We start from the raw sequence: 27747 nt of genomic DNA on the forward strand, positions 1-27747 counted from the left end.
TATTTCTACTACTTTTCCAATACGTCTCCTATATCTGTTGTTGTTGTTGTTGTGATGGTGGTGGTGATTGGCTCCGGAGGGTAGGTTATATAAATATAAATATATATATATATATATTGTTTGCGTGTTTTCCACCTTGATAAACGAAATTGAGGTGGTACCCGTTACATAACGAAGCGTGAAGAACTGGGGCACAGAGAGGGACAGGGGGAGAAAAAAGAGAAGAAAAAGAAGGTCAACGGAGCGGATAGTGGAAAAACGTAGGCAACTTGCGGTAGCGATGAGTAACACACGCCAGCGCGTGGGCGGGGGTAAAGCATCCTTCACGCAGCGTACGATGAATTTTTTCCGCACGTACAAACGCGACTTGTTCTTTACTTGCGTTGCTTTCATGGCTATAGGCACTGTGGCTAGACGTGAGTTGATGGTACGTGGCGTAGTGTCGCCACCACAGAAAATTGAAGCGGTTCCGAGGGTGGAGCGGGAGTTTGGCTCGAAGCGTCAACGGAGCGAATGATGAGTATATCGCGTATATGTATACACACACACATGTATATATCTTGTATTTACGTCCGTATTTGTTTGTGAATGTGTAAGTATTTTAACCGGCGCTAAGGGAAATGTGACAGCGTCTTGTTCCCGAGTCGTGCACTTGTCCTACTACGGAGAGACTTTGCTACGAGGTGACGTTCTGATCGCAGCCGTACGGAGGAGTTCTACTTGGTGCTTTCATAGAAATAAGGCAACTGAGCCACAGCGGGTACCCCAACCATTTAAATATCGAGCAGGTGTCGGTTACTTACTCATTCCTACATTTTTATCTCATCCTTTGTTAAACGCTATTTTTTAATTTTTTCTGTTTAACGTCATCGAACAGTAAGTGCGTGTACGTGTGTGTGATTTTGCCGTTTCATTGCTTACCAATGTATACAAAGAACTAAGCCTTTGCCGATGATTTTGTTTAAATGTATTCCCATTCTTTCTTTATCCTTTTTCCTTTTTCTTTTACTGCTGTCATATTATTATTTTTTTTTTGATTTTCACCATTTCTTTTTCGTGTCTGTGTTGTCTTTACCAAACAACTAATACATAACATATATATATATATATATATATATATTGCAAACGCGTATAGTAGGTTTAGAGGTACTGGCACACTTACAAAGCGTGTTGGCTTTCAGCAGCAGCACCAGCAGCGGCAAGCGGCAAGCGGGTAGTCGGGTGCGAGTTGGAGTAGTTCACGACGACACGGTGACTACTCTCTGATCCATCATTCAATACATAAAAATCTCGAAGGTTGCCCTTTCGTGTGTGTGCTTGTGTGATAATCACTTAGTCATATAAGCGAATAATAAGAGAAGGGGAAATAGTTAGATAAGGACTTGTTTATTGTCATCGTCATTTTAGTTGGTATAGGGACGGAAATAGTGAGGAAACTGGGAGGTGAAGGAACAGGCAGGCGCCCACGGGGGGGGGTGAAAAAAAAAAAAGCATCGTGAGAGGAAGCAACGGAATTTAAAAACGAGGTTAAGCAGAGAGTTGCAGAGGCAAAAGAGAAAGGAAAAAAAAGAGGGAAAAGTAAAGGCAGAAAAGAGAACGTTGGTAGTTCTTCCTCTTCCACCATTAGGGCATCAAACTTTTTTCTTCCTACTCCCATACGCACTGTCAATCAGAGTGAAAAGTTTTCAATTTTTTTTTCATCACAAGGGGGAGAAAAGGAAAAGAGGAAGGGAACGGAGAAGGGCAAAGGAAAACCAGTAAGTTTTCCCCCCACCAATTGTATTGGCGTGGTTAGAAGGGTGAAGAAAGAGGGAGAAGCCTTCCGCGAAAAAAAAAAGTTCTTCCGTTTCCTTTCTTTTTGAACATTCTGAAGTCGTGTTGAGGGAAGCTTCGACTTACCGTTGAACGGGCACAGGCAGACAGCGGTGAAAACTGAAGGAGGGAACATAGACTCTCTTCCGAGAGAGGAAGGACAAAGGGGAAAAGAGTACCGGGCAGGCAAAGAGGTGGGTTTGAGTTCGAGGCGGCACATCAAGTGCAAAATCAGTTGCAAGAATGTATACCAGTGTTAGAAAGCCTCCGCTTTCCACAGCGAAGCTTTCAGAGAAGACGGATGCTGCAGGCAAGGGTAACCTCAATGGAGTAGCTGAGTCACCGACATCGCGTGACGGAGGGATTGGCAGCAGCATGCCGTACGTCGCCAGGAAACCCAACTCTGGTGATGGTCAGGGACGTCCAGGTGAGGTCCAGAGAGCAGGACAAGTAACATATCAAACAACTAACGCCCTTTTCACGGGAAGCACAGTTCCAGGAAAAACTAAGGACGTCAGCACCGCCAAAAGTAGTGGTGGAGGTGATCACCTTAACAATGGAGACAGGCCTCCCCTTGTCGGCGACAACAATGAAGTAAGCTCGCCACGAACTATAAAAATGAACAGCTCTCCCCCTCGACGCTATTTTCACCGAGGGGCTATAAACTGCAACTCAAGCGAAAACGTGGCGGCGGTTCTCGGCGGTTCCACATTGATTAGCGGTGAGAGAGTAGGCAGTGGCTCTGGGTATCCACGCCGTGTTTTTTCAGGTCCACCTTCCACGCGGATGTTAAATCAGGGAGGTGAGGAGCCTGCACAGAAACCACAACCACCCGGAAGCAGCAGATCAAAGTCTGGCATAAGACAACTACAGTTCGCACTGAACGGCAACAGTAGCCAGCGTTTGCTACCCGTCCCCCCACGCCAACTGTGTCCCTCCAATCCAGCGCGACGTGGTGGTGGTGCCGCCACAGTGACCCCACGATGCTCTGACGCACGGCGGCAAAAGCAAGATTCGACGGATCCGTTTGACATGACTCAAGTTCTCAATGGTGTTGGCACTCAGTTGGGTCTCCCTTCTTACTGCCCGGGCGCTGAAAGTTCTCAAGGAAGCAACCGATTGAGGGGCTCGAAACCACCATCACCATCTTTATTGCCACTGGCGTCTCTGAGGTCGCAGCAAATGCCATCAACGGCGGGTGTACCCGCCCCACGGTCCCTCTCAGAGTCGCAGCAGCTGTCGATCAATCCTAGCGGGGTGTTTGGCTGCGCCACTGATTGCAAGAACGGGCTTGGTTACGACTTCCGTGTAGTGGCGAGCACAGGGAAATCTTTCAATTTACCAATCAAACTTACCGCAGGCGTTGGTTGCGTGCAAGGCCTTCGACCAACAATGGAGGATGAACACTTCATCCGTCTGCAGGCAACTACAGCTGTGGGGCAGCCCGTGTCGCTGTTGGGTATTCTTGACGGCCACTGTGGCCGCCGTGTCGCGGAGTTGGCCGCAAAGCATGTACCAGACAACTTCATTGCCCACCCCGCACTCGGGGAAAATAACGCACTAGCCTTTGTGGAGTCCATTATACAAGCAGACCGGGCGATTTTTCATTCAATAGGAAAAGGTAGCGGAGGTGTGGGACTTTCAGCTGGTTTTGGTGGCTCTGGAGGATCGACACTTATTGCCGCGGCAGTTCATGGACGAATGCTGTATGTTGCTTGTCTGGGGGATGCACGCGCTGTGCTTTATGATGGCAATACGACCATACCAATGAGTGAAGACCATAAACCCCTGAATAAAAAGGAACACACACGCATCCTTCAGTGTGGTGGCTTTGTACAGCTTGGTAGGGTTTGTGGTGTTCTTGCGGTGAGCCGCGCATTAGGCGATTACGAATTCAAGTTTAATGGGAATCGGTTTATATCTAATCGCGAACTGATGGTTTCTAATGTTGCCGATGTGCGGCAGATTAACCTGACAGACTCTAGCAAGTTCCTTCTCCTGGCTTGCGACGGCCTGTGGGATGCGGTGCAGAACGAGGAGGCGACACAGTTCGTTCGTGATTTCCTAAGCTATACCCCTGACGTAGGTTCATCGCCGGAGGCCACTAAGCGGGCGATAAATAACTGTTGTCAAAAACTTGCTGAGTTTGCTGTCAGCCGCGGGAGTACGGATAACGTTTCGGTGATGCTATTGTTCTTTCACAACGTGGCCGATGTTGTCGCAAGTTTTGATCGTGCAAGCGACGCAACAACGTCGAGGGCGACGGTAACAAGCCCCGTTTCCCCACGGTTATTCAGTGCAAGCAGAGGTGTGAATGCCGGGTTCACAGGTATGGAATCGAGACTAGCCGGAATCTCTGGGGGTAGTAGTAGCGGTGCATTCGGCGGCAGTAGTGGAGCTGAGGGTTCTTCTGTCAGGGGAGCTGGTCGTACAAAGGTGGACAGAGGCGCCTCGTGGTTAACCCGGAGTCGCTCTCTGTGGTAAGGGATGCTGTGGCATATATTCGGTGATGTTATGAGGAGACAGGTTGCGGCCCTGTTTGGGCGTATTACGTATGCCTCTGCTTCAGAGGAAAGTGATTGGGGGAGGGGGGAGGGAGGGAAACGGAATGAAAGTGGGGTGAAGATTAGTACTGATGCTACTGTAAGGGAAGGGGGATGTAACGGATGGATGCCCGTGGTTTTCTTCCTGAAGCCTTTATTTACCGCTGCCCAGCCTCTCCCTGCACCCGTTCCCCCAATACGTGAAACTCACCAGAACACTGGGACGCTAGCGCATGTACAGGCACTAATTTCTTTTTTTTTTTTGTAGTCCCCCTTTGTTTTCCCCTTCACTCATCTTTTACTTCTATGTTTTCCTGCTTTTTTTGTATCTTGTTATTGCCTGAGCGAACTCTCCGCACACATCCCTTTCTGTGTGCACCCCTTACACATACATATCTGTATACCAATTATTATCATTATTGTTTGGCGAGCCATTCCCGTGCTCATACGCACATACAGTGGAAATGATCAGCGACTGAAGGGGAAAGGAAAGGGAGGTTTCTTTTTTTATTTTCATTTTATTTTCATGTTTCCCCACTTATCTTTCTTTCTGATTTTTAAAACCCGCCGCTGCCTTCATTGTTGATGGGACAGCAATGGCAGGCCGTTTGACGGTGTAAACCTTAGAACGTCGCCTCCACGCCTCTTCCTCCTCGTCGTGAAAGCTTAGCATTTCGGTGGGAAGCAACTACTGACTATGGAAATGCCTAGAAAAAACAAAGAAAGGAAGTAAATAAAAAGCCAAAGGGGGTCGAAGGAGGTGTAGATGGAAGTTAGGAATGGGATGGAAGTTGATGGGTGGTATGTGTGGGTGAAACAGCTCTGAAGGCAAAGCTAAACGATGTTTTATTTCTAAATGATTCTGTAGTAAAAACTTAGAGATTGGTTGAAGAGGGACCGCTTTTGCAGGTTGTTTATTTCGCCGCACAGGAGCCTCCGGTTGGGTTGCAGCGGGGCGAAGTGAATGCGTTGGGGTATGGTGGTGTAATGAAGCATGGTTGAGGAAAAGCGAAACGTTGGAGTATGAAAAGAAGGAATATTAAAGCGGGATTGTCGTGTAATGGCGGTAACATTGGACTTATTCGTGTGCGACTCGCCTCCTTTTCCACCTTTCTCTTTCGGTCCTTTTTCTTTTAAATAGTGTTTTCCCGTCCACCATCACTCTCTCAACGTACTGCACATTTTAATTCAACCTTCTAACAGTAACGCAGGTTATATGTAAGGTAAAAAAGATGTTGCCACCATTACTATTGGTTAGCAGCACATGCACATGCGGAAGAAGTGGCGGAGCTTTTTTGTTGTTTTTTATGGTTTTTGCTTTTATTTGTCTGAACCGTGGCTGAGACCTCCTCCTTCACGTTTTGCGTGCCCAAGTGTCTCGTTATCATGTTCTTTTTTTTTTTTTTTTTACCCTCATTAAGACGGTAATAACAGTTATCTGTCTGATAATTGATGTGCTGCTTCCCTCCTTCTTCGCTTTGATCGCCTGTACAATTCACCCCAGATGCTGTGGCGGAGGTTGGTTTACCTTCTGTTTGTTCCTTTTTTTTGCTGTCTTCTTGTTTTCTTTTCGCCTTGTTTTTTTGTTCCGCTTTATTATTGTTGTTTATTTGTTTTTGTTTTTTTTTTTGGGGGGAGGGGTCTTCCCTCTTTAAACCTTTCTTTCCTCTATCACGGCCTCGAACCCTGCCGGATATCTTTCCTCCCTTATTTCTGCTTTTGCCTCCTCTCTACCTTCTTTTTCTCCACATTGTCGTCACCACGGCACAATTTCCCCCTTTGTCCACGCGCTGTGTGTCGTTTATAAATATAAATATTAGCACAGGTGGGAGGAGGCTTATGGCGGAAGCGGCTGCGTTTTCCCTATTTGATGGATGGATTGTAAAGGGAAGGAGAAAACGAAGATGGTAGGGAAGACAGAGGGGAAAATCACCTTTTTTGTGTGTTTGTTTGTTTGTTTGTTTTAATCGTTTTTGTAGAGAGTAGTAATGATGGAAGTTCTTCTCTCTCCCTATCTTCGCTTTCACACCCCCTCTCTCTGTTTTATTTTTCTTGTGGTGGCTTCAACCAACGGTTCGGAGGGAGGGAGGAGGGGGGAGAGAGATAAAGCGAAGTAACGGCCGTTAGCTGGAGTCTTGCGTATGTACACAAGAGCACGGGTTGCCTTTGGCTGCCCCCTTTTTTATACGGCGTTGTACCTTTACGGTGGATATGAAGGGCGTATATTATATATATATATATTATATGCATATGTTTGCGGTACTCGTAGCAACGCATGACCACATGTATGTGTTGCATGCGTACTTCTCCGTATTTCCCCCTCTCTTTGTGTGCACTATAACCTATTTTAGAGGAAGCTACGGTTTGCAATAGTTCTATTGTTATGGCACAATGTTTCAACTCAGCATCACACTAACATACCATGTAGGGCCTGACGCGTTAAGCGGGATTTTCCCATCCCGTCATTGCTGTCTCTCTTCCCGCAGCCCTCTGTTCAAATGTATCTCCTAACTGTCTTCCTGCTTTTTTCCATTATATATATATAATATACGTTGTTTAAAATGCAGCAGTTTGTCTCTTCGGGGAGGTGGCTGAACTACAAGAGGAATAAGTGATCCCTAACAGTTCGGAGAGAGGTATAGTTCTTATATTTGTAAGGTGAAGGTGATCAAAGGGACTGCCATTGGTTGAGTGGACGCGATGATAATCTCTAAGGAGGAGCTGAGTGCCATCACACTCAAATCGTCGTTCATCTACGAGTATGGAGATTTGCCATATTTTATGAGTTGTATAAATAGTTTTCCCCTGCACTTCTTTGTGCGGTACCGTAGCAGTAAGGAGGATCCCTCTCAGCACCGCTGGTCTCGCTTGTTGAAAGTGGTGCGGCGGGAGGCACCCGCAGTTGGCGGAAGTATCAACTCGAATGTTAATGATAGTAACGGGGATGTGAGCGGCGCTGGCGGTGGAACCTCTTCCACTAATATTGTCCCCCTTCAATGGCGAGAGAAGAAGTTCCTCATAACACTTTCTGTTGAAGGTGAGGAAAAGTACGTTGATTTACCACGAATATCTTTACAACTGCCATCAGAAAATGAGGTCATGTCTTATTGCGCACGCCACGTGGAGCTGGAGGCCAATGACACGGGCGATGTTGAGGTTGAACGTTCCTCAACAGCAAGAGACCAACTACCTAGCGCACACGAAATTCAAAAACTTCGTGAGTTCCGGCGAAATGTGATTGAAAATCACCGATGGACGCCGGAAGAGGTTGCGCAGGCGCGTGAACAGAACGAGCTAATGGGACGCGTGGGAGCCAGTTGCGCCCCCGTGCGGTTGACGGTGGCTTCGATGAATAACATGCTTTTCGAGTCGAAACTGTCTATTGCGTCTAGCCGTCGAGCTGTAGGCCACCTGGCCGCAGCTATGGAGCGCCGCAATGCTGTTCGTTTACCCCATTCTTCCTCATCTGTATCAGCGACACCACCACAAACGGTGGCTGGGACGGGGAGTCAGTTGACTAACGTCTCTCAGTGTGATATGGGAGGCATTGAGAGTCAGGGCACCACCCAGTTTGACGAAGAACGGGTTCCTGAGGTGGATCCTCAAGTCCTTCAAGAGATGGTGAAAGCGTGGGGCGAAAGCGTTCGTCACGGGGAAGAGTTTTACAAGTATGTTAGCAACAAGGATCGAAGCGCATACCTCACGAAGATTGCCACTATAACCCAAAACAATTATGAAAAGAACAGGCAAGACCGTGTACGTGGAATTGCGAACGAGAAGCGACTAGATCGGAAGGCGAACCTCGTGGAGTCGGGAGGTTTGTGGATTGTCGACGATAAGCTGCGCGCAAAACTTGCACAGAATTATCGGCAGGAACAAGACGGTGAAGCAGGAGTTGGACACGTGGAGGCATCTGTGGATGGAAAGAAGGGTAATGACTCAAGGAAGTTACCCGGCGGTTTAAATGCGCTTGATGACACTAAAGGTCAAACTGTGGGTAAGGAAGAAACAATGCTGCAGCGCTTTATGAGATACCACAGGGAACAAGAACTCTCCTTTGCGTCGGTGCCTGACAGTTTTGTTGACGAAGTAACTGGGGACAACCTTTCTCTGTCCACTTCCCGTGGTAAAGATGCTCAACACGACACTGACGGTTTAAACACAGCGTTAGGGAAGGCGGTCATTGGCCACTCACCGGAGTTGCTCTCGTTGAGTTCAAACCCCCAAGTTGTCACTTCGCAACTGCTTCATAGGGTGACTTGCATGAGTGGGAGGATGTCGCTTAAGCGAGGGCACTCTGTTTCCAATAAGTCTTAACCCGCTGTAATTGAGCTGAAGTAAGACAACCAAGTCGGCTTTGGGCAGCTTAGACTTCCAAAGACGAGACGGGTTCCACAAAAACAAACTCATTTAAATGTGGTGCATGAAGAGCGCTTCCCCGCTTGTGAGTGCGGCATCTGATTGTTAGTGGAGAAGAGATTTCATTGCTTTATGAATTGTTTTACTTTTGCTCCTCTTCGTTGCCTTACGAGATGTGTAGGGATTGACTTACGCAAACGCGACGAACGGCGTAGGAAGGGGTTAGAAAATTTTGAAAGGTTGTGCCACTATTTGTCACCTGTGGTTGTACGGTGAGGTAGGAGGTCAGGATTTCTGTGGGTATTTCCAGCTAAATTTCAGGGTTCTTCTGCCACAAAGTGGGGTTGATTCTTCTAATAAATGTCGACCCTTTTTTTAAAAAAAATCTGTAGTGAAAGGTAAAAAAAGAGTTTATGTGTGTTCGTTGGTATTTACATACATTTTTTATACTTGTGCGTGTGCGCGGATGAATGTGTAAGTAGGTTGCGCTGGTGGTGATGGGAGGGAATAACTATATCTGTTTTGTTTCTTTCTTTTTTGTTCGTGTTTATGCCCCTTGGATTCAGTAGGATGGATGATGGAAAAGCAGTGGATAGTTTCTTCCCTCTTGCGCTCTTCAGAGCAAGGGAACGCGGAAGGCGTTAATGCTTTTAGTACTACTACTCTCGGATTAAAGCGGCAGCGAGATAGCCAATTTTATGACGGTGATGGGAAGCCGTTGAGAGGTTTGAGGCGTGAAGCTGCGAGCCTTATGTATAACAACCGCTATCTCAGTGAGGAGGAACTGCACCGGCTTGAGCAGTCGCTTTCTGCTGGCCAGGGTAACACTTCTGTGACTTCCACTGCTGATGGGAAGGGCGGTGGCAGCGCTAGGAGGATCCTGAACGGACTACCTGCGCTACCAGATATGTTTGGTGTTGTGCCGTCGACAACTTCTGGAGGAAAGGCTGCAAAATCAGCAGGTGGTGAGAATGGCGACTCAAGGTGTGCCGTACCAGCGATGAATCGGTGGTTCCTCGTGCAGCGAAGCCACGTGGTTCAGAATCGGCTGACTGAGGGTGGAAACAATAGCAACGACGAATCCGCGCAACAGTTAGGCCATCAGTCTGCACGTATGGGAGGCTGTGGTTACCGTTGGGTCCGGGCTGATGCACTTCAGGTGGAAAGCTCACTTACTGGCTCTTTGGTCGTTGCTGCTATGCCGGTTGCGGACACGGGAGCCTCCACGGGAAGGACCGAAATGGGAAGTGGAGGTGCTAAGCACAAGTGCGTACAGGAAGAACTTCAAGAATCGTGGATTTCGCAGGCATGTTTGCTAGCTCCCCCCGAGACCGAATTTTCCGTCGTTGATGCTTATAAAGGGTCGGACCCCTTTTCATTCTTTACGGTAAGTGAAGATGAGTATCGGATATTAAACCTGGAGAGCCCACAATTCCAGCCATCATTTCTATCACGGCATAACGACGTTGAAGAAGCAACGCCACATCATTTTAACTTTGATGCCACTATGAAACTTCTCACACTGTACGAAAGATTTGGTAATTTCGTGGTGGTGGCTGATCGTTGGACATATGCCAACGCTTCTGGCACAGGTCCTGCGGACGTTAACGGCGCGGATGAAACACTTTTGCCTCCACCCGTTGAGGCATTAATGGAGCGGTACAAGTTGGTCTCGGAGGCGGTTCTTCAGTATCGTTTGCATATGCTGAGGACAGTCTTACGCGATGGAAAAAGCGGCAGGTGCGATGAAGCAGTTTCGGCAGCTGTTGGATGCCGCAAACCCGAGTCGAGGGCTTCTCGTGAGGCTGTAGCGGCGAAATCTCAAAAAGACACCGATGATCGTCTAATAGCATCGTCACATCCCTTAGTTTCGTTGATGGTAAAGCACCCCATTCTCGAGACGCAACGACGGAGGCAGGAGTGGCTCACTCAGAAGTTTCGAGAGATTAAGGATGACGATGGTAAGAGTTGTAACAACAACGACAACGGGAACCCGAACAAGGAGGACACGAGTGATGAGGTCTCCGCGACGGCCAATGCCGCGAGTGAGATCGCCATGATTAACGGTCACCGCCGCAGTTACCTGAAGGATTTGGCAGTGATGGGTACCAGTTCTTTATCCAATCACTTGGATTCATCACAAATGCAGAACAGCAGGGATCATGGTGATGGCGGAACTTCCTTCGCTGTTGGTGGCAACGCGAGATCTGGCAGTGCTTCTCCTCTTGAGTCCCAACTATCGGTTCCACTCAACATTTGTCCAATACCCACCGCTTCACCCTTCTGGTATGATGGGCTACTGGAGCGTGTGAGGCGGGAGCGTTTACGTGAGGATATGATCCTTGAATCGCGAGAGAATGTGCCTTACCACGTGGCAATGATGTCTCTCCAAAAAGTGGGCAAGCAGGCGAAGGTTCTGTTCGACAGATTGCGGACCCTCACGCAAGAGACGGTGGCAGCATCGGTAGAGGAGCCGGAGGAGTCAGACGTTAGCACTAGGGCAAGCGGTACGTCAGCCGTTGTAGACACCGGTGTTGGAGGCAAGGAAGGAAGGGGGGCGAGACCTGGGAAGTTAGCGACAGCTAAGCAGTGCAAGAAGAGACAACAGCAGCAACTTACCGATCCCAGTTCGGAGGACAGTTACCAGGCTGTGCAGGAGGAGGTTCGTCGTGTGCCTGCGATCTGTGAACGGCTGAAGCTATGTGTTCAGGCCGGTTGGTTCCTACCACCCTCGTATTTGGGAAAGGGATGTGGATCCGATCTTAAAGGTAGCAACGGTAACACAAACAATGAAAACTCTGGGGGTAACCGTGGCGCGCCCGTCGGTGGCAGCAGCGGCGGCACCAACATCATAGCCAATCGCGTTTTAAGTAATTCCTCTGAGGCGCTTTTGCTGTCGTTGCCTCCAAACACACCGCGTATTCATCGCAGCGTGGAGCACGAGTTGGAGAAGCATCTCTGGGAAGATCACCGGGCGTTGTGTGATGACAGTGCGGAGGTGCAGCAGTTACTGGGTGAGGTACGTGTGTTATACACACAGAATGTTATATTGCGCAGGTTTGCTGGGAGGTGTGGTACTCTCAAGGCCTCACTTAAAAAACTTGCGAGTGACGCTTCTTCAATGAAAATATGAGGATTGCTGCTCAACCACTCCTATTTACCCATTTGTTGGCCAGCATCTCTCAAGTCTGGCACATATTGTCACTATCGTCGTTGCCAGAGCTATTGTTTGCAGTGTGATGATTGTTGTTGACAATCTGCTTTGGATGGGGATTGTGTTTGTGGTGAATAAGCTTATTTTGCGTAACCTTATAAGTGATGCCATTTTTTCTGAAACTTTAATGCGGCGTTAGCCCCTGTCTTATAGGTTTTGAATTCTTGGTAAACGACATGTTGGGCAATTTGAGTTTTTTTTTTTCTTGTGCCGTGTTGGCTCCACTCTATTCGGTTCTCTACTTTTTTTTGTTTTGTTTTCTTCGACAAGGCGGATGAGGATAGACCTGGTGGCACCATTTCCGCTGTCATTTGTGGTTTCATGGGGAGAGGGACTGGAAACCCTACAAGCTTTTACAACGCAGAAGTGAAGATCAAACCAAAGTATAGCGTGATTGAGGAGTTTGGAAGTGTCAAGTGAGGCGTGCGGCTAGCCAACTTGCCCGTATTTTATCTAAACGGGTAGAATGGTCCACAGCACCGCGATGCATCGCTTCATCAGGACCTTTTCGTTGTGTCTGAACGTTAACTGCGTTCCGCGGCTGCGACTTGGTGGGCTCACACCCGAGATTACTAATAATGTGCTGCAAGGCCCGTTGCTTACCCCGCATCGCACCTTTCTCAGAGCAGGTGCGACAACTATTCGCAAGAGTGGGAGTCGGTGTTTTTCCCACCAGCAAACATCGGCTAACTGCTCCGCGGTATCTTCGACAGAATCTGCGCAGCACTCCAGCCATGGGTTTCTTTCACCAAGCGAGTTGCTTTTCCAACTCGTTTCCCCCCACATAGCCAGTGCACCGTGTGTGTCGAGAGTTGCGCACGTTTACAGTACCATACCCAAGTCGTTTGATGAGGTAGTGAGTAACCGCCACCTGCCACCGTCCGTAGTTGAGCATGACACGCGTCGATGGCTTCGAAATCAGTTTGGTACCCTCAGCAGTGCGCTGAGGCAGTTGCATGTTACAAACTCCACGGAACACTGGGGTATTTACATCTCGCAGGACCACGTTTACGTTGTGAAGGCCTACAGCGAGGAGGAGGCTGAGGAAGCGTTTGCAACCTTCAATGCTGTTACTCACACTTGTGATGAAAAATTCGGTGAATCATCGATTGACTGTACGTCGCGGCAGCGCACGTCGTTGTGCGAGAGGGAGAGTCTTTTGGAGGTGTTTCAGCCCGTTTTTCCGAACTTTACTCCCCCTCCGCTTCCCCCACCCTCACAGCGGCAGCGTAGTTTTGCTGGGAAACGGAAGAAGCATGTGCCAGACGGTGTGTTCACCCCTCAAATGCTCGTTCCGTACGTTCCTACTTTCTTCGTGCCAATGTCTGAACTCCTTCAGGAGCTGCCAGAGGGATACACTGCGGAGCATATTGAAGGTCTCTTCGCAGCGACGGGGACTTTGGAAATCGTGGAGCTTGAGGGTGAGAAGTTTGTGCGGTTGCATGGCGGCAATCGGTTTTTGGATTTCACACTCGATGGAGCGGGTATTGCTGCACATGAGCGGTGGAGGGCTTACCAGCCTGACCCTTTTTTGTGCCAGTCTTTCTGCCGAATAATGTCAACCTCTGCTCATTGGGTTTCCCTTCGTGTGCTCATTATGAGGTCCCCAACCGCACTCGTCGAGGCCCTTCTGCCGTTAACGGGCTACAAGACTTTGCTTTTCTTCGCGCAAATGCAACATGTCTTCTGTTTTACACCGAGGGGTGAGGGGGAGGTGTGCCGTGCTGCGTCTGTCACCTGTCTCTCCTACCGCGACAGTCCAACACCGGCGGTTGTGTCAGAACTTGTCGGCTTGCTCTCGGGTCAGCGAGCGTACATTACCGATTTGCAGCGCTGTGATAGATATAACAATTCTGGATGCATTTGCATATCGGATCACGCCAAAACGCAGATAATCATGTACTATGGCACACTTATTAATTTTTTCCGTGTCCATGGTGAGATATTTTATGTTGAGGAAGATTCCCTCGTAGGGCTCATCTCTGACAGGAAAATTACAACCAATACAACGAAAACCTTGGAGGATAAGCTGGAGGATGCACTAATGAAGAAGGATCGCCGTACAGCCCAAAAAGTACGACGCCGCATGTCACTGGAGCGAAATCCAGACAGTCCGTACACTGACCGAGAGGTCCTATTGGACGCCATCTTGCGTTACTTGCCGAGGAACCGTTCCATTTCCCTCAATTTTCTCTTGAGGTCCTTGCCGCTCTCCTTGTCTGACTTCCTTCCTAACAAGCCCCTTGCACTCTTTCAGCAAGCTCCGGAAAAGGTGCGTATTTTTGAGTACCGATACCGTCATCGATTGCATCTTATTCGTCCAGGCGTACCGCTGCCGCCCGGCGTCCTTCGAGATACCTATACAGAGCAGGAGTTGCTCTTCCTTTGCGCGGCTGAGCTCCAGCAGCAACCTCGTTTCGCCGTGGACGTTTATGGGCGCCTTCCCTACGGAGCCAAGGAGGTCATTCGCCTCCAATATAAGGGGCTTCTGGAGCTGCTGAAGCCACATCCTCAGTACTTTACCGTGGTGTTTAAGGACTCCCTCCGTATGGATTCACGACAGGCACTCGTGACGCTCATACAAATGCCCCCATCGGTGGGCCTTACGGAGGATGACTATGGCGCCCATGTTCCAGATAATGCTGTCCTGCAGCAACTTGAGGCAGAAGATAGGGATGCACTGGAGGCACTACCAGATGAAGTGCGAAAGACCATTCGCCAGGGTAATACTTGACAACGATGATGGTGAGGAGGCGAAAGTGATGGTGCAGGTCGACGCGGTTACTTCATAACCGAACGCAACACATTTGTAATATTTTTTTTTTACCTCTGCTTAGTGGGTTGCAGGGTGTTTGTCGTCGATGTCCGTTCTGGCGAACTGCCATTGCATTCTCGATTCTTTGTATCATCTCATCTCTTCTCCTCCCTTTTCGTGCTTCCACTATTTATGTACAAGATAATCTTCGTTATTTCACAAGCAGCATACCAAATTTAAGGAAAAATAAAAGACATTCAAACATGTCCGATATCACGTACGAGAACGGTTCACCGACATACACCGGTAACACCGTCCTTAAGTGCTTCAGAGAGAATGGCAACGGCCTCCTCTTTCGCATCGTCAATGATGAGGAGAAGAAATGGGCATTCTACAATGATACCAAGGACTACAACATGGTGGTGAAAGTTGCTTTCGGTAAGGACAGCACTGTTCAACCCCTTGGCAACACCAAGATGGAAAAGGACACTGCTACTGGCGAATTCAAGTGCGAACTCGAAATTGCGCCGCTGGCGACTGAAATGTTCATTGAGGGAGTGCCCAACGGATACAAAATAAACTTTGAAGCCAATCCTATTCCTCAATCATGAGCAAGATGCGGTTATACATGCGAGTCCAGCAGATGATCGACAGTAGGAATGTAGTTAGAAGAATTGATTCGCCCCCTTTTTTTCCTTTTTCTCTCCTGGTTCTTTTGTTCTTGGGGGTTGCCGAAAAAATGCGCGACCCAAAGCACTTTATACTGTTATATCAGAAGAGTTCCCCTCTGTATGCGGCGTTGGCGCTTCCATACGTTACTGTCCGGCGCGTCGTGCATTTCTTTCAGGTGCCCAGTGTATTTTCGAGTTTTTGTATCATCTCATCCCTTCTCCTCCCTTTTCGTGCTTCCACTATTTATGTACAAGATAATCTTCGTTATTTCACAAGCAGCATACCAAATTTAAGGAAAAATAAAAGACATTCAAACATGTCCGATATCACGTACGAGAACGGTTCACCGACATACACCGGTAACACCGTCCTTAAGTGCTTCAGAGAGAATGGCAACGGCCTCCTCTTTCGCATCGTCAATGATGAGGAGAAGAAATGGGCATTCTACAATGATACCAAGGACTACAACATGGTGGTGAAAGTTGCTTTCGGTAAGGACAGCACTGTTCAACCCCTTGGCAACACCAAGATGGAAAAGGACACTGCTACTGGCGAATTCAAGTGTGAGGTGAAAATCGCCCCCCTGGCGACTGAAATGTTCATTGAGGGAGTGCCCAACGGATATAAAATAAGTTATGAAGCCGATCCTATTCCCCAGTGGAAATCCGTTCCCACCTAAGTAAAGATATCGGGCAGTCGTGAGGAGGAAGGGAAGGGGGAAAAGAAAAGTAGTGAACACCTGTTGGTTAACTCAAGGTGAGGGGACCACATACAAAGGGAAAAAGAAATTAAGAAAGATTGTATGTTACCTTTTTTTTTTTTTCAAATTGTTACTTCAAATAATATGTTTATAGCCTTTTCCCTGTCATTATTATTTTTTGACAATTCTCTACTTCCTTTCCTTTTCCCTTCCCCCTTGTTCTTTTTCCTCTTTTTTTTCCTAAATACTCGCGTGAGCGCATCACTCTCAACTAACTCGGCGAATGTTTTCTTTTTTTACTTCCGGTTGATATTATTATCATTACATATTTTAGTCTTTGTCCTTGTCCCTTTTACTTTGTGTGCGCATCGAACTGTAACTCAACGTTGAGCGCGAATCGAAAAAAATAAAAAAAGGGGGAAGAGGAGACCACCACCACCCCCTAGAAAAAAAAATAAACGTTAAGAAACTGGGCAAAGAGAGAGAGAGAAACAAACAAATATGAAGTGGAGGATAAGGGCAGCAGAATCTCACTTCTGAAGCCAATGTATGCAACGCAGTTCGGTCGTACCCTGCATTTAAATTTTTACCCATGTATTAGAGTTACATGCGCATATCTCAGAATCATGTCTTTCCACTTGTTTTGGTACTGGCCACGACTTTACGGGCGTATGTCTTTTCCTTCACTATTTTTTTTTTTTTACGTCCACACGTATGTTCGTTTTTTCTTTACTCACGATACCAACCGGTAAGTTTTGTTGTGCCTGTGCGAGCGTTCCTACGTAGATTTGCACCTTTATCGGGTAGTGTTAGCTCTGGCGATAACGGTTGCGTCGCCATGCCGAACTTAAATTATTATTATTATTTATTATTTTGCGCTAGTCCAAGTTTGCTTCCGCTTTTTTGTCCTTTTATTTACTTATTTATTTAGCGTCATTATCGTAGTTAAAGTGATGGCAGATGAACTCTCCCAGTTGGGTGTGAATTGGGTAGAGGAATCTTTGCTCCGTCAAGATGTAGAGGCGAATGTGGAGGCACGAGCTGATGCCGCCGCAGCTGCGGATGAGGCTGAGCTGCAAAAGCGATGGACAGCACTGGAGGAGGTGGAGCGCACAGTGGCTAATATTCAAGAGCAACTTTCCAAAGTCGTTGCTCCTGTGGGCACGGCAGCTCACAAAATAGTCGAGGAGAAGGACAGCGCTTCCGTGCTACAGTTCTCCCTGCTGAAGGCACAAAGAGAGTTGGAAAGTCGTGCGAAAGCGCTCCGCAGTTGGCAGATCGAATGCGAGGCACGCCAACGGCGGCGTGTGGAAGAGGCGAAACAGCGTAAGCAAGTGACTGAGCAGGAGGCAGTTATGGCCAGAATGCGGAATCGTTTGAGTCGTGCCCTTCAGCCGGTAGCGGACGTTCAAGGACTACAAGAGGGCGTAGGGAGTGCGGGGAGGGTTCCCGCATCGACTAACCATCACGATTACCACGATCGCCTCACCACGGGCATGGGCTTGACACCTCAGGTGTGGTGGAATGGGAGAATAGGCACACCTAATGGAGCTGCAAGTGTGACTCACTCGAACATTTCAACGCCTTCGCGACGTCAACGCCTGTCATCGTCAACTTCTGCCGATGTCCCATTAACTCCTGCACAGTATTCCTGCGGCCCCGTTCTTCCATCAGCTTATCGAGTGACGCTGACGCCAAGCGATGTCCGCTCCAAGTTGCAGAAATACGCAGATGACAGCGACTTAAGCATTTACAGCGCGAGGTGCCGCAAGCGGAAGCGGCTAGAAGGAGCTTTAGCGGGTCTAGCAGCGTTAGAAGCTGGAGTGGCCACTGCCAACGGCGAGATCAAGGAGGAGGATACCGATGAAGACTCGGGGGTTGTGGTGAAGTGTGAGGGTAGTGGCATGAGTAGTTTCCCCAAAGTGAAGACAGAGGGTAGCGCACATGAGAAAAGTGGAGCCTCATTGCTGGATGCCATAGATGTCGATGCGCTCATGGAGGAGTCTGATGATGCGGCTGTTGAAGTGCTCCAAAAAGTTAAGAAGGAAAAAAGGGCATCAGCAGGCGGTAGAAAGCACCGGGAGAGGGAAAATACCACGCAAAACTTTACGGACAGGCATGATTCCATTGAAGTCTTGCGTGGTATTTCTTTGGCATCATCCATTTATCAAAAATTGTTCGACCACCAACGGGACGGATTGAAGTGGCTGCTGAATCTTCACCGACAGCATGTCGGTGGGATTCTGGGAGATGACATGGGACTCGGGAAAACTATTCAAATAGCAGCCATGTTAAATGCCCTAAATCATTCCAACCAACTTCGTGGACCCTCTCTAATTGTTACACCGGTCACAGTGCTCCGTCAGTGGGTGGCAGAGATGCACCGATGGGCTCCATACGTGCGTACCTGTGTTATGCATGCCAGTAGTGCTTCCACTATTTCTCGCGAAAAGCTCATTGATTCGGTTCGAGGCACTCCAGCAGTGCTCTTAACAACCTATGCGGCCGTTCGTGAGCACTGCCGGTTGCTTCACAACGCATGTTTTCAGTATGTTATTCTTGACGAGGGGCACAAGATTAGCAACCCGGAGGCTACTGTCACAATTGCTGCCAAGTCGTTTCCCACACCCCACCGGCTCATCCTCTCTGGAACCCCTGTGCAAAATACACTCAAGGAACTGTGGTGCCTGTTTGACTTCGTTAAACCAGGCCTACTGGGTACGTTGCGGAGGTTCGAGGAAGAGTTTGAGGTGCCAATCAACGCCAGTAAGAATATTCGGGCGTCACCTCTCGCTTTGGCCACAGCCGCCGAGACTGCGCGGGTGCTGCACGAGAGCATCTCCCCGTTTTTACTACGTCGACTGAAGAAGCAAGTGATGAGCGATTCTTTACCGGAGAAATACGAACGGGTTATTCGGTGCCCACTCAGTGATTCCCAATTAGAGGCGTATGTTGACCTCTTAAGTTCATCACGCGTGCAGAGGTTGATGAGTAACACCCTGTCATACACCCAGTTAATGGGTGGGTTGGACCGTGACGGGCGGGATGCAAGTGGTTGTCTGCACATCGCTGGCAAGCGGTTCCAGTTGATGCGTGATAAAGAAAACAAAGGCGTTGTTCGGCATGAGCTGTTTTGCGTGATGCACGAGTTGCGACAAATATGCAATCACGTGGATATCTTTCACATGCGACAAGCAAAGGACTTCAACTACACCGACGATATGGAAAACAACTTCTTTCTCGATGTTGTGAATGCCCCTACCGCCACTGCAAGGAAAGCGGGTGGAAAAGGCACGACACATTTTTCGATGCGCAGTAACAGGCCGGTAAATTATGAAGGTAGCAGTAAACTTCAAACTCTTAGACAGCTGCTGAAGTTGTGGCAACGGGGTGGACAGCGTGCGCTGGTCTTCTCCCAGACGCGTGCCATGCTAGATATTATTGAAAATATGTGTGAACAAGAGAGCCTTACATATATCCGCATGGATGGTACCACCAATAGCTTACGACGGCAGGAACTCATGGATCGTTTCAACGAGGATGACAGAATCGTGGTGGCGCTGCTTACCACACGTGTGGGTGGCGTTGGGGTGAACTTAATTGGTGCTGACCGAGTTGTGATATTTGACCCTGACTGGAATCCGGTGACGGATGAGCAGGCGCGTGAGCGGGCGTGGCGAATTGGGCAAACACGCGATGTGGGTGTTTATCGTCTCATTTCTAGCGGAACAGTGGAGGAGGCGGTGTTGCGACGGCAACTTGCCAAGACGTATGTGACCGAGAAAGTTCTGCACGATCCAAAACTTCAACGTTTCTTCTACGAGCAAGGTAGTCTATCAGAGTCGTTCTACCTTGGCGTCGAGTATGACAGCCGGGTGCCACTAGGGAAGAAGCACATCGTCGCTGCACAAGAACTGTTTCCACTTTTAAAGGAAGAACACAATAATGAGGAAGTATTTGCGCTAACAGCGGTTGGGCATCAGCGGAGAATCCGAGGGACTGAGGAAGAATCAGGTGGGGCTTCTGTGAGGGCGAAGTCAGAAACAGAAAAAACTGCTGCTGCTTCCGTGTATCGGGTATGTGCTCCACGGGAGCTTTTTCCTTCTGCCACCACAACGTCACGAACATCTTCTTCCAACATGTCTGAGACGTCATTGCTTCAGGATCTCGTTGACGGCAATCATGTGCGGATCTCTGGTGTTGACAGCACAGCACAGCGACTCGCGTGTACGTCAGCGTCCCATGCAATGTTGCGTGTGTCGAATGTCATCCGCACGTTCGAACATCAGACACAAGAGGCATTTGCGAGGCTTCCCAGGGTGGAGGGATCGTAAAGTGGCCTTTTCCCTTTTTTTAAAGAGAAAGTTTGCCCTGCTCGCATCCGTGCGTGCGTTTCGAAGCTTCATTGCACGGTGCTGTGGCGGATGACCATTGTTGACGGCCGCGTGGCGGTTGATTGTTTGAGAGAGGTGGCTTCCGCTATGATCGGGGACGGGGAAAAAGTTGAGTGATGAACATATATATATATATATATATATGAAGTTATACCCGACCCCTTACAAGCTGAAGTGTGTACCGACGAGCGTCAGGACGTTTCCTTTGTAAACAGTTTTGTTTTCCCTTTCTTACTTCCGGTTTTTGTTACTATCATAACATTTCGTTGGAGCACTTACTCACAAACGCTTGCGAGCGGTAGATGCCCATGACCTTCATAAAGCGCATATGCCTACTTCTGTATGTACGTTTGGAGGTAACTTGTAGTAACTGTTTTACTGTATTGTCATTGTGTGGTGTGTAGCGCAACGGATACTTTTGCTTTGCTTCCTTCTTTTTCTTTCTTTACTGCTGTTAGCTATAGAATTGCAACCCCTCCCTTTCTCTTATTGGTTGCCTATTTGGGGCGTCGTATATATATATAATTTTTGACCACTTCTGACAGGGGTGGTCGTCCGCACGTGAAAGGGGAGGGGCGGAACGCCTGCGTTACAACGGGTGTGAGATAGAAGAAAAGGCGAATAGGAGAAAAAAGGGCCGGGCGCCTCTTATGTATTGCCCACACAGAAACATTTAGACCTGCCCGTTGTTTCACTAAGGGGAGAAAGCGTGGGGAGCCAAAAAGAAAAAAAAGATATTAAGAGAAGAGCCGCGCACCGAAATCAGCAGTACTAGAAGCAAAGAAGAAGGAGGTATCAAAAAAAAAACAACAAGAGATAAGAGAAAGGTAAATAAGGATAAAGGTGACGGAATACATAGAGGAGAGCGACGAGCAGTGTGAGGGACACACACGCGGTTGAACAGAAGGAACGCAACGGATATCCGACAGGCCTCCACAAAAGAAATAATAAAAGAGGGGCTGAAGGGACCCACCGGTTCCCACAGCTTTCATTAGTTGTTTTTCTTCATTCTGGTTTGGAAGTGTCCGGTGGTTCACTGCTGTGTTTTGTCGAGTGTTGTTGTTATTTATATTCCCACTGTTACCGTCTATATATATATATATATATATATATATATATATATATTCGCTTACTGTCTTTGTGCGGTGACTTAGTGGTGAGAAGATTGCATCATCATTATTATCACCATTATTGAGACTATTACGAGTATTGCGAATATTTATATTTTGGCACATCCCTTTTGAGTCCAAGAAAGGAGGAGGAAAAAAGTAGAAAAAAAAAGAAAAAATCGCATCAACTGATTTCTTCCATTGCTGCGATAGTAATAACCATATTTGGTGGCACCGTTGACGTGTTCTTTTCAGTTTTTTCATTCACCCCTTTGGGATTCTGGGTGGGGTCTATCCAAGGTATTTAAATATTTTTTTCCCCTCTTTGTTTCTTGTTTCTTTCCACGATTTTGGGCTTTTTTGCACGGGGTCTCTGTCCCACACCGACGCATATACGCACTAAAAAAAAACAAAAAGATCCCCATTTCACCGTTGAAGGAGGTGAAGGCAAACAAAAAATAAAAATAAAAGGGAGAGAGAAGGGTTATTGCTTCAATAATCGGAAGGGTTGATTGCACTCCGCCCACCAACCAATCTCATTTTTTTTTTATTTGTGTTTTGTACTCGACTACTATTTTTTTTTTTGTGTGTGTGTGTGCGTGTATTTGTGAGGAACTGTGTGCCACTTAACTTGGAACGGAGGTGAGCGGGAGAGCGAGAGAGAGAGAGTGAGAGAGTCTCTCTGTGTCTGTCTGTGTGTCTGAAAGAGGAATTTGCTTTAGTGGGTTTGAGCGCTGAGGAATCCATTTCCCCCAAAATGCAACAACAACAGCAGCAACAGCAGCAGCCATCACAAAACGCAGAGGCCAGTCGTAGCCGCCAGTGTAGCAGTTCGTTTGGGAGGCCATGTGTTGCTCTTTCATGGAATATCATGCAATTATACAAACGCATCAATAGCAAACTTTGTGAGGAGATGCGACGGCGCCCCACACGGTCCAGATGTAACGATGGCTACGATGACAAACATGGTCACTATTTTATGTACACAGGTGAGGAAATATGGGGACGGTACACCGTATTGGGTGCATTGGGACGTGGCAGCTTTGGAACTGTGCTGAGGTGCTTTGACGAGAAGCATCAGGAACAGGTGGCGGTGAAGGTGGTTCGGAATGGGGATTACTTTCGTGCGCAAGGTCTGATAGAGGTGGACATCGTTTCGCGGTTAAATAACATTCCTGCATTAGACAATTTGGTTGTGCGGTTGAGAAAGGTGTTCATGTGGAAGAATCATTTGGTACTGGTGTTTGAGATGTTAAGCATGAATCTCTTCCAGTTAATCCAACGAACGAACTATAATGGTGTCAGTCTTGACCTAACCAGAAAGTTTGCCTACCAGCTGGTGCTTGTGCTGAAGCAGTTAGAGGAGCATGATCCACCGATAATTCACAGTGACGTAAAGCCTGAGAATGTCGTTCTTCGGGACGCAAGTCGCAGTAGCATTCGCCTTATTGATTTTGGAAGCGCCTGCTTCATGAGGCAAGGAGCAACACTATACAAGTACGTGCAGTCTCGTTTCTACCGTAGTGTTGAAGTTATATTAGAACTTAACTACGACACAGCCATCGATAGATGGTCCCTTGGTTGCATGCTTGTTGAGCTTCACACCGGTGTGCCACTGTTTCCGGGCAAAACAGAAGTTGATCAAATTGCACGCTTTACTGGCGTCCTCGGGCCAATACCCGACGATATGATCGAGCGCAGTGGGAAGAAGGATATATTTTTTCACGACAGTAGACAATCGCAACAACAACATCCACTGGGAACGGGTTGCCCTCCAGAAGATACCCCTGAGGAAGAGACATTACCCGCGGTTGGGCAGCGTCAGGAGGTTGTAGCATCACCATCACCAGTTATAGCTGCCGATGTGCTTCACAGTCTCTCAGCCGCATCGTCCGTATCTGCTGTGACGGCGACGTCGGGTCCGCAAGGGGCTTGCAGTAGTGGTGTTCCTGCGACTTCCGGGCCTTCCCCCACATGCACGACGGCTGCTTCTTTGAGTGGTCGAATTGTTACAAGAAACGCTACATGTGTGCCATGCAGTAGCACCTTAGGGATGTCTTGCCAAGGTGGTAGTAGCACTAGCAATAACAACATTGCGAGTACCAAGGGGACCTCAGCATCGGCCACTTCTGCGGCGCGTCGCCCAATGACTGCTGTTAACATGACTTCCTCGGGTAAAAAGGGTGGTGCCGCACCGTCAACTGCAATGACGGGTGCAAGTCGGGGTTTGTCATCGACCCCTTCAACGTATAAGATGCGTTTCCCCCCGTCGAATAGTTTAAAACCTCAGTCGAAGTCCCCATCTACCAGCAACGTAGGCATCGCAAATGCCAACACAGCTGCGGACAGTGGTGGAGGAAACAGCAATGCAACTGAAAATGCAGGCCATTCCACAGCTGCGGTTTCTTCCCGTGCCCCCGCGTGGTCCCGCCCATCCAATTCAACTCCAAAGCTACGGCCGGCAGCGGGCGTGCTGGGAAGCGGAACGGGACCTCTTTTTGGTACTTCCACTTTGCCACAGGGTCGAGTTACCGCTCCGCAGAAGATGGAAGCAACAACGGCGAAGAGCCCGTTTACACTTCGGGTTCCTCCGACTCCCGAACAATGTCAGAGTCTCGCTGATATTATTGGTGTTTACACGGGAGGGCCACGAGGTTGTCGTCGTGGTCAAGCAGGACATGATGTTAGTGACTACTTGGTGTTTTTAGACTTTATCCAGCGGCTACTCTGCTATGACCCAAAGGAGCGTTTGAGCTGCGCTGATGCATTAAGACATCCTTTCTTATCAGCTTTAGAGGTGCAAAGGCAGTGGAAGTATTTGGGCGTTGGTTCCTCTTAGTGGTGGAACACGGTTGTAGGTTCTAATACGCACATATATAGACATACATATATATATTGTACACACCATTTTGTGGTCGGTTTTTTTCCATTTTTTTTTTAAAATGCGTCTGTTACCAGTGTGACTTTGGTGGAAGGAACTCACTAAAGGCAGTATCAGCTGGTATATCGATAGATGAACGTGTGTGTGCGTGTGGGAAACAAGCGTTATATCGTCATGAATGAATGCATGTCCGCGGTTGCGCGTGTAATTGTGTCTGTGGGTCTGTTGGCTCACTTAATGAAGCACGGGGAGAGTCTTAGCGAAGCGGAATGGAGGAGGATGAGGAGGATAAGGTTGGTAATTCTCATTTCTTTGTTGTTTTTGCCTTACTTCAAAAAGGAAAAAAAGCTCCTTGCCTCTAAATTGGCGTTGGAAATACTGGTACTCGTTATATTGAGGGCGATGGCATGCCGTGGGAATGGTTTCGACGTGACTTGGTGGTCCAATTGCGGTTTTTGTTATTTATCACGGTGGTGAGGCTTTGTTCCTGCTTTGTCCCTGAAATTTTCCCGAAATTCTTTTCGTTTGTTTAGTGTTTCTGCGATTATTTGTCCCCGAATGCGCGCGCTTCTTTTTCCCCCCTTTGTTGTTGAAAATAATTTCCCTCTTTTTTTGTTTTTACCTCGCGTGCGTGACCTCGTTCTTTGTTTGTACCGCTTGAATTTTTAGTTACCTTCGTCCCCCGATGCTCGCGTATGAGGGAAGGAGGGAAAGGGGAAGCAGAGGATTTCACTCCTTGTGTGATTGCTGTTATCAAGGAAAGCGCCTTCACCTACGTTTAGGAACGCATATTTTGTGGGGTCAAATAGTCCCTACCGCAAGGACTTTACAATTCATCCTTTTTGTTTTCTTTCCACTTATTTGCCTTCCATCTCTTTTTTTTACCTTCTTATTTCCATCTATATTTGTTGAATTATGTTAGGTTTTACCTTTCCTCCATATGCCTTCCCGTCTACTTCATGTTCCATTTACCTACCCACTTTCAGTGCGCAACTGAGTTGCGACGTCGTGTAGAGCTACTTTGTTTGTGGCTTCAATGATTTTGCGCTTTCTTCAAAAATAAATAAATAAAGAACTTTAAAAAAAAAAGGAAAGAAAAGAGTTGTTTTCATTGGTACATTCGTTTCTTCCTTTTTTTCTTTTTCCCTTCTCATCCTTGACTCAAGGTAAACACCGTCCGTTACTGAGCTGAGAAGCGTTTTCTGCTAACTCGTTGTGTCAACGACACCCTAAACCCGCAGGAATTTCATGGCAACTGAGGTGAAGCCAGCAGGTTCCACCTTGGAGTTCCTCGTTGGAGAAAACAATGAACAACAGTTATGGGCGGAAGTGTATACGCGGCAATTTCCCACTGATGATGAGTTTGAGTGCCTCACAGCAGAGGAGCAGGGGGAACTTTTGGCGGAGCTGCGTGAGGAAGTGGAACTGTTGGATGTAGAGGCGGGTATGATGCAGAGGCATGCGGAGTCATTGCGCCTCACTCGGAGTACTGCGCCCACTACAAACGTGAGCAGCGCTCGGCGGTCGCTGATGGCATTTGTGTCGGGTGGTACCGGCAACCTCAGCGAAGAAGCGACTCCCGGTGACTCTGCCGCAGTTAACCAGTCAGACGACTGGTCGGAACAGCAAATGGCGGCAGCAGCAACGGGCAGTGGTGTACTTAATACAACATCCACAGGTTCAACCCGCCGCGGGCAGCCTTACAGCCGTAAGTTGGCAGATGCAAAGGATGCGTACGTAGTGCTTGAGGATCGAGTTGCCATGCTCACCAAGGAAAGAGAGCGGATGAAGCAACAGAAGGACAAGGAGGAGCGTGACAATGATCATTTGCGTGACTTGTTCCGTGCCACCGTGGAAGAGGCGGTGAATCGTATGAAGGAGCTACGTTTAGAGGAGCTGCAGTTTAATCGTGAGGTTATCTGCGAGGCAACTGGTACGGCGTCGGCTGATGACTTGTTGCGGTATATGAACAATCGTCACGGTGCCCAGGGAAAATATTTAGATAAGCTTAATGCGCAGTGTGCCGCTGCTGAAAGGAGCATCCTACAGCACCAGCGGAATTTGAAGCAGCGGCGTGCTGCCGGTGAGGCGTTTCATGCTATTGACTTTGAGCAGTTGCGTATTGAAAATCAGAAGTTTGTGGAAAGAATTGAACGGAAAAATTTAGAGTTAGTTGAGCTCAAAGGGACTTCCACCCGGACGGTACAGACCTTGAATAACCTTATGGACACTCTTAATGGGCTCACTTCGGAGCAGAGTCGTCTGCGGAAGGATTACAAAAACCGATGTGAATATTTGGCTAGACTGAAAAGAGAGATGGTGTCTGTTGCCCAAGAAGCAAAAGTGGCTGAGCAGAAGAACACGGCGATTAAACTCCGTCATGAAGCGGTGCGTGTTCCAAAAATTGAAAACTACATGGCTCAAAAGGCAGAAGAGTATGAATTGCGGAAGGCTCAGCGTAACTGGCAGCGAAAGGTGGAGATTGCAGAGGGGCAGTTGGGACTGATGAAGCAGCAGATACGTGTGCTGGTTAATGCAACGGATGCCCAACGAAGACGTAAGAGACTTTTGGCACATCAACGCTCAACAGCATCAACCAAGCATTCGGTCCATGGCAGGAGGACTAGCGTAAGTGGGGAGACGCGGACTGCCAACTTTGCCTGCCCTGACGGCACCATTGACGTTCAAGTGCAACAGGAGCCAGTTGTGGGAGGAAGTAAAGGTCTTTTGGACATGAAGAGAAGGCAATAGCTTCCTCTCGTTTTTGTTTTTCCCCCATGGGAAGTTGTGCGTGTTGGGTCATACTTTTGTGTTTGTATGTTTCTATTTTCTGCGTGTGAGCTGTTTGTCTATGTGGATAGCACTGATCTCGTTTGCACGTGCGGGTTTCAATTCCACTCCCTTCCCCTCCTTTTTATTTTATTTTCCTTCTTTCATTGACTTGCTCTCCCTTCGTCGCAGCTGAGCATTGCCTGCTTATATGTGCAGAAGGAAGCGGTACGTTCCTCGCTTGTTTGTTTGTGCCTACGCGTCACGTGACTCAATTTGTTTCTACTCACTCTCTCCCACCTGCGCGTGAACGTGTGAATATGTATATTAATGTGGCTTTATTCTGCGGTTGCTCCGCAGGCGTCTTACGTTCTGTTGTGTGGGGAAACTCGTGTCATGAACAAAGGGGGATGGGAGGGGGGGGGAGGAGGAAAGGAAGTGTCGAAGGTTGAAGGGAAATCGTGTTTTCCTCCTTTCCTCCTTTTTTTGTTTTTTAATACTCTCATCCTTGCCCCCGTTTTCTATGTGTCTGTAGAGGT

The 27747-nt window shown here is 48.1% G+C and overlaps 16 protein-coding genes across 16 annotated transcripts; 13 read left to right on the forward strand and 3 right to left on the reverse strand.

Annotated features, from left to right (window-relative positions):
• Positions 1–280: 280 nt before the first annotated feature.
• Positions 281–517, forward strand: TbgDal_VII4500 (hypothetical protein, conserved; the record flags this gene model as incomplete). The annotated part of the gene is made up of 1 exon (XM_011776505.1): positions 281–517. The coding sequence occupies one exon, from the start codon at positions 281–283 to the stop codon at positions 515–517; it is 237 nt and encodes a 78-aa protein (XP_011774807.1).
• An 819-nt stretch (positions 518–1336) lies between these two features.
• TbgDal_VII4502 (hypothetical protein, unlikely) lies at positions 1337–1657 on the reverse strand (the record flags this gene model as incomplete). The annotated part of the gene is made up of 1 exon (XM_011776506.1): positions 1337–1657. One exon carries the CDS (start codon positions 1655–1657, stop codon positions 1337–1339), a length of 321 nt encoding a protein of 106 aa, XP_011774808.1.
• Positions 1658–1669: 12 nt separating this feature from the next.
• TbgDal_VII4504 (hypothetical protein, unlikely) lies at positions 1670–2032 on the reverse strand (the record flags this gene model as incomplete). Its single annotated transcript, XM_011776507.1, has 1 exon — positions 1670–2032. The coding sequence occupies one exon, from the start codon at positions 2030–2032 to the stop codon at positions 1670–1672; it is 363 nt and encodes a 120-aa protein (XP_011774809.1).
• A 23-nt stretch (positions 2033–2055) lies between these two features.
• Positions 2056–4296, forward strand: TbgDal_VII4510 (protein phosphatase 2C, putative; the record flags this gene model as incomplete). The annotated part of the gene is made up of 1 exon (XM_011776508.1): positions 2056–4296. One exon carries the CDS (start codon positions 2056–2058, stop codon positions 4294–4296), a length of 2241 nt encoding a protein of 746 aa, XP_011774810.1.
• A 3-nt stretch (positions 4297–4299) lies between these two features.
• On the forward strand, positions 4300–4623 carry TbgDal_VII4512 (hypothetical protein, unlikely; the record flags this gene model as incomplete). Its single annotated transcript, XM_011776509.1, has 1 exon — positions 4300–4623. The coding sequence occupies one exon, from the start codon at positions 4300–4302 to the stop codon at positions 4621–4623; it is 324 nt and encodes a 107-aa protein (XP_011774811.1).
• Positions 4624–5859: 1236 nt separating this feature from the next.
• TbgDal_VII4514 (hypothetical protein, unlikely) lies at positions 5860–6162 on the forward strand (the record flags this gene model as incomplete). Its single annotated transcript, XM_011776510.1, has 1 exon — positions 5860–6162. One exon carries the CDS (start codon positions 5860–5862, stop codon positions 6160–6162), a length of 303 nt encoding a protein of 100 aa, XP_011774812.1.
• An 893-nt stretch (positions 6163–7055) lies between these two features.
• On the forward strand, positions 7056–8672 carry TbgDal_VII4520 (hypothetical protein, conserved; the record flags this gene model as incomplete). Its single annotated transcript, XM_011776511.1, has 1 exon — positions 7056–8672. One exon carries the CDS (start codon positions 7056–7058, stop codon positions 8670–8672), a length of 1617 nt encoding a protein of 538 aa, XP_011774813.1.
• Positions 8673–9288: 616 nt separating this feature from the next.
• TbgDal_VII4530 (hypothetical protein, conserved) lies at positions 9289–11847 on the forward strand (the record flags this gene model as incomplete). Its single annotated transcript, XM_011776512.1, has 1 exon — positions 9289–11847. One exon carries the CDS (start codon positions 9289–9291, stop codon positions 11845–11847), a length of 2559 nt encoding a protein of 852 aa, XP_011774814.1.
• Positions 11848–12394: 547 nt separating this feature from the next.
• On the forward strand, positions 12395–14662 carry TbgDal_VII4540 (hypothetical protein, conserved; the record flags this gene model as incomplete). The annotated part of the gene is made up of 1 exon (XM_011776513.1): positions 12395–14662. The coding sequence occupies one exon, from the start codon at positions 12395–12397 to the stop codon at positions 14660–14662; it is 2268 nt and encodes a 755-aa protein (XP_011774815.1).
• A 284-nt stretch (positions 14663–14946) lies between these two features.
• On the forward strand, positions 14947–16034 carry TbgDal_VII4550 (calpain-like cysteine peptidase, putative; the record flags this gene model as incomplete). Its single annotated transcript, XM_011776514.1, is given in 2 exon segments — positions 14947–15288; positions 15291–16034. Coding segments are annotated over 2 exon segments (1086 nt in total).
• A 628-nt stretch (positions 16035–16662) lies between these two features.
• Positions 16663–16986, forward strand: TbgDal_VII4560 (hypothetical protein, unlikely; the record flags this gene model as incomplete). Its single annotated transcript, XM_011776515.1, has 1 exon — positions 16663–16986. One exon carries the CDS (start codon positions 16663–16665, stop codon positions 16984–16986), a length of 324 nt encoding a protein of 107 aa, XP_011774817.1.
• Positions 16987–17008: 22 nt separating this feature from the next.
• TbgDal_VII4570 (DNA excision repair protein, putative) lies at positions 17009–20389 on the forward strand (the record flags this gene model as incomplete). Its single annotated transcript, XM_011776516.1, has 1 exon — positions 17009–20389. One exon carries the CDS (start codon positions 17009–17011, stop codon positions 20387–20389), a length of 3381 nt encoding a protein of 1126 aa, XP_011774818.1.
• Positions 20390–21186: 797 nt separating this feature from the next.
• TbgDal_VII4580 (hypothetical protein, unlikely) lies at positions 21187–21822 on the reverse strand (the record flags this gene model as incomplete). Its single annotated transcript, XM_011776517.1, has 1 exon — positions 21187–21822. One exon carries the CDS (start codon positions 21820–21822, stop codon positions 21187–21189), a length of 636 nt encoding a protein of 211 aa, XP_011774819.1.
• Positions 21823–22315: 493 nt separating this feature from the next.
• On the forward strand, positions 22316–24397 carry TbgDal_VII4590 (serine/threonine-protein kinase, putative; the record flags this gene model as incomplete). The annotated part of the gene is made up of 1 exon (XM_011776518.1): positions 22316–24397. The coding sequence occupies one exon, from the start codon at positions 22316–22318 to the stop codon at positions 24395–24397; it is 2082 nt and encodes a 693-aa protein (XP_011774820.1).
• A 174-nt stretch (positions 24398–24571) lies between these two features.
• TbgDal_VII4600 (hypothetical protein, unlikely) lies at positions 24572–24916 on the forward strand (the record flags this gene model as incomplete). Its single annotated transcript, XM_011776519.1, has 1 exon — positions 24572–24916. The coding sequence occupies one exon, from the start codon at positions 24572–24574 to the stop codon at positions 24914–24916; it is 345 nt and encodes a 114-aa protein (XP_011774821.1).
• A 771-nt stretch (positions 24917–25687) lies between these two features.
• TbgDal_VII4610 (hypothetical protein, conserved) lies at positions 25688–27190 on the forward strand (the record flags this gene model as incomplete). The annotated part of the gene is made up of 1 exon (XM_011776520.1): positions 25688–27190. One exon carries the CDS (start codon positions 25688–25690, stop codon positions 27188–27190), a length of 1503 nt encoding a protein of 500 aa, XP_011774822.1.
• Positions 27191–27747: the final 557 nt, after the last annotated feature.

The sequence above is a fragment of the Trypanosoma brucei genome, chromosome 7, assembly GCF_000210295.1.
Source record: "Trypanosoma brucei gambiense DAL972 chromosome 7, complete sequence".
NCBI classification, from domain to species: Eukaryota; Euglenozoa; class Kinetoplastea; order Trypanosomatida; family Trypanosomatidae; genus Trypanosoma; species Trypanosoma brucei.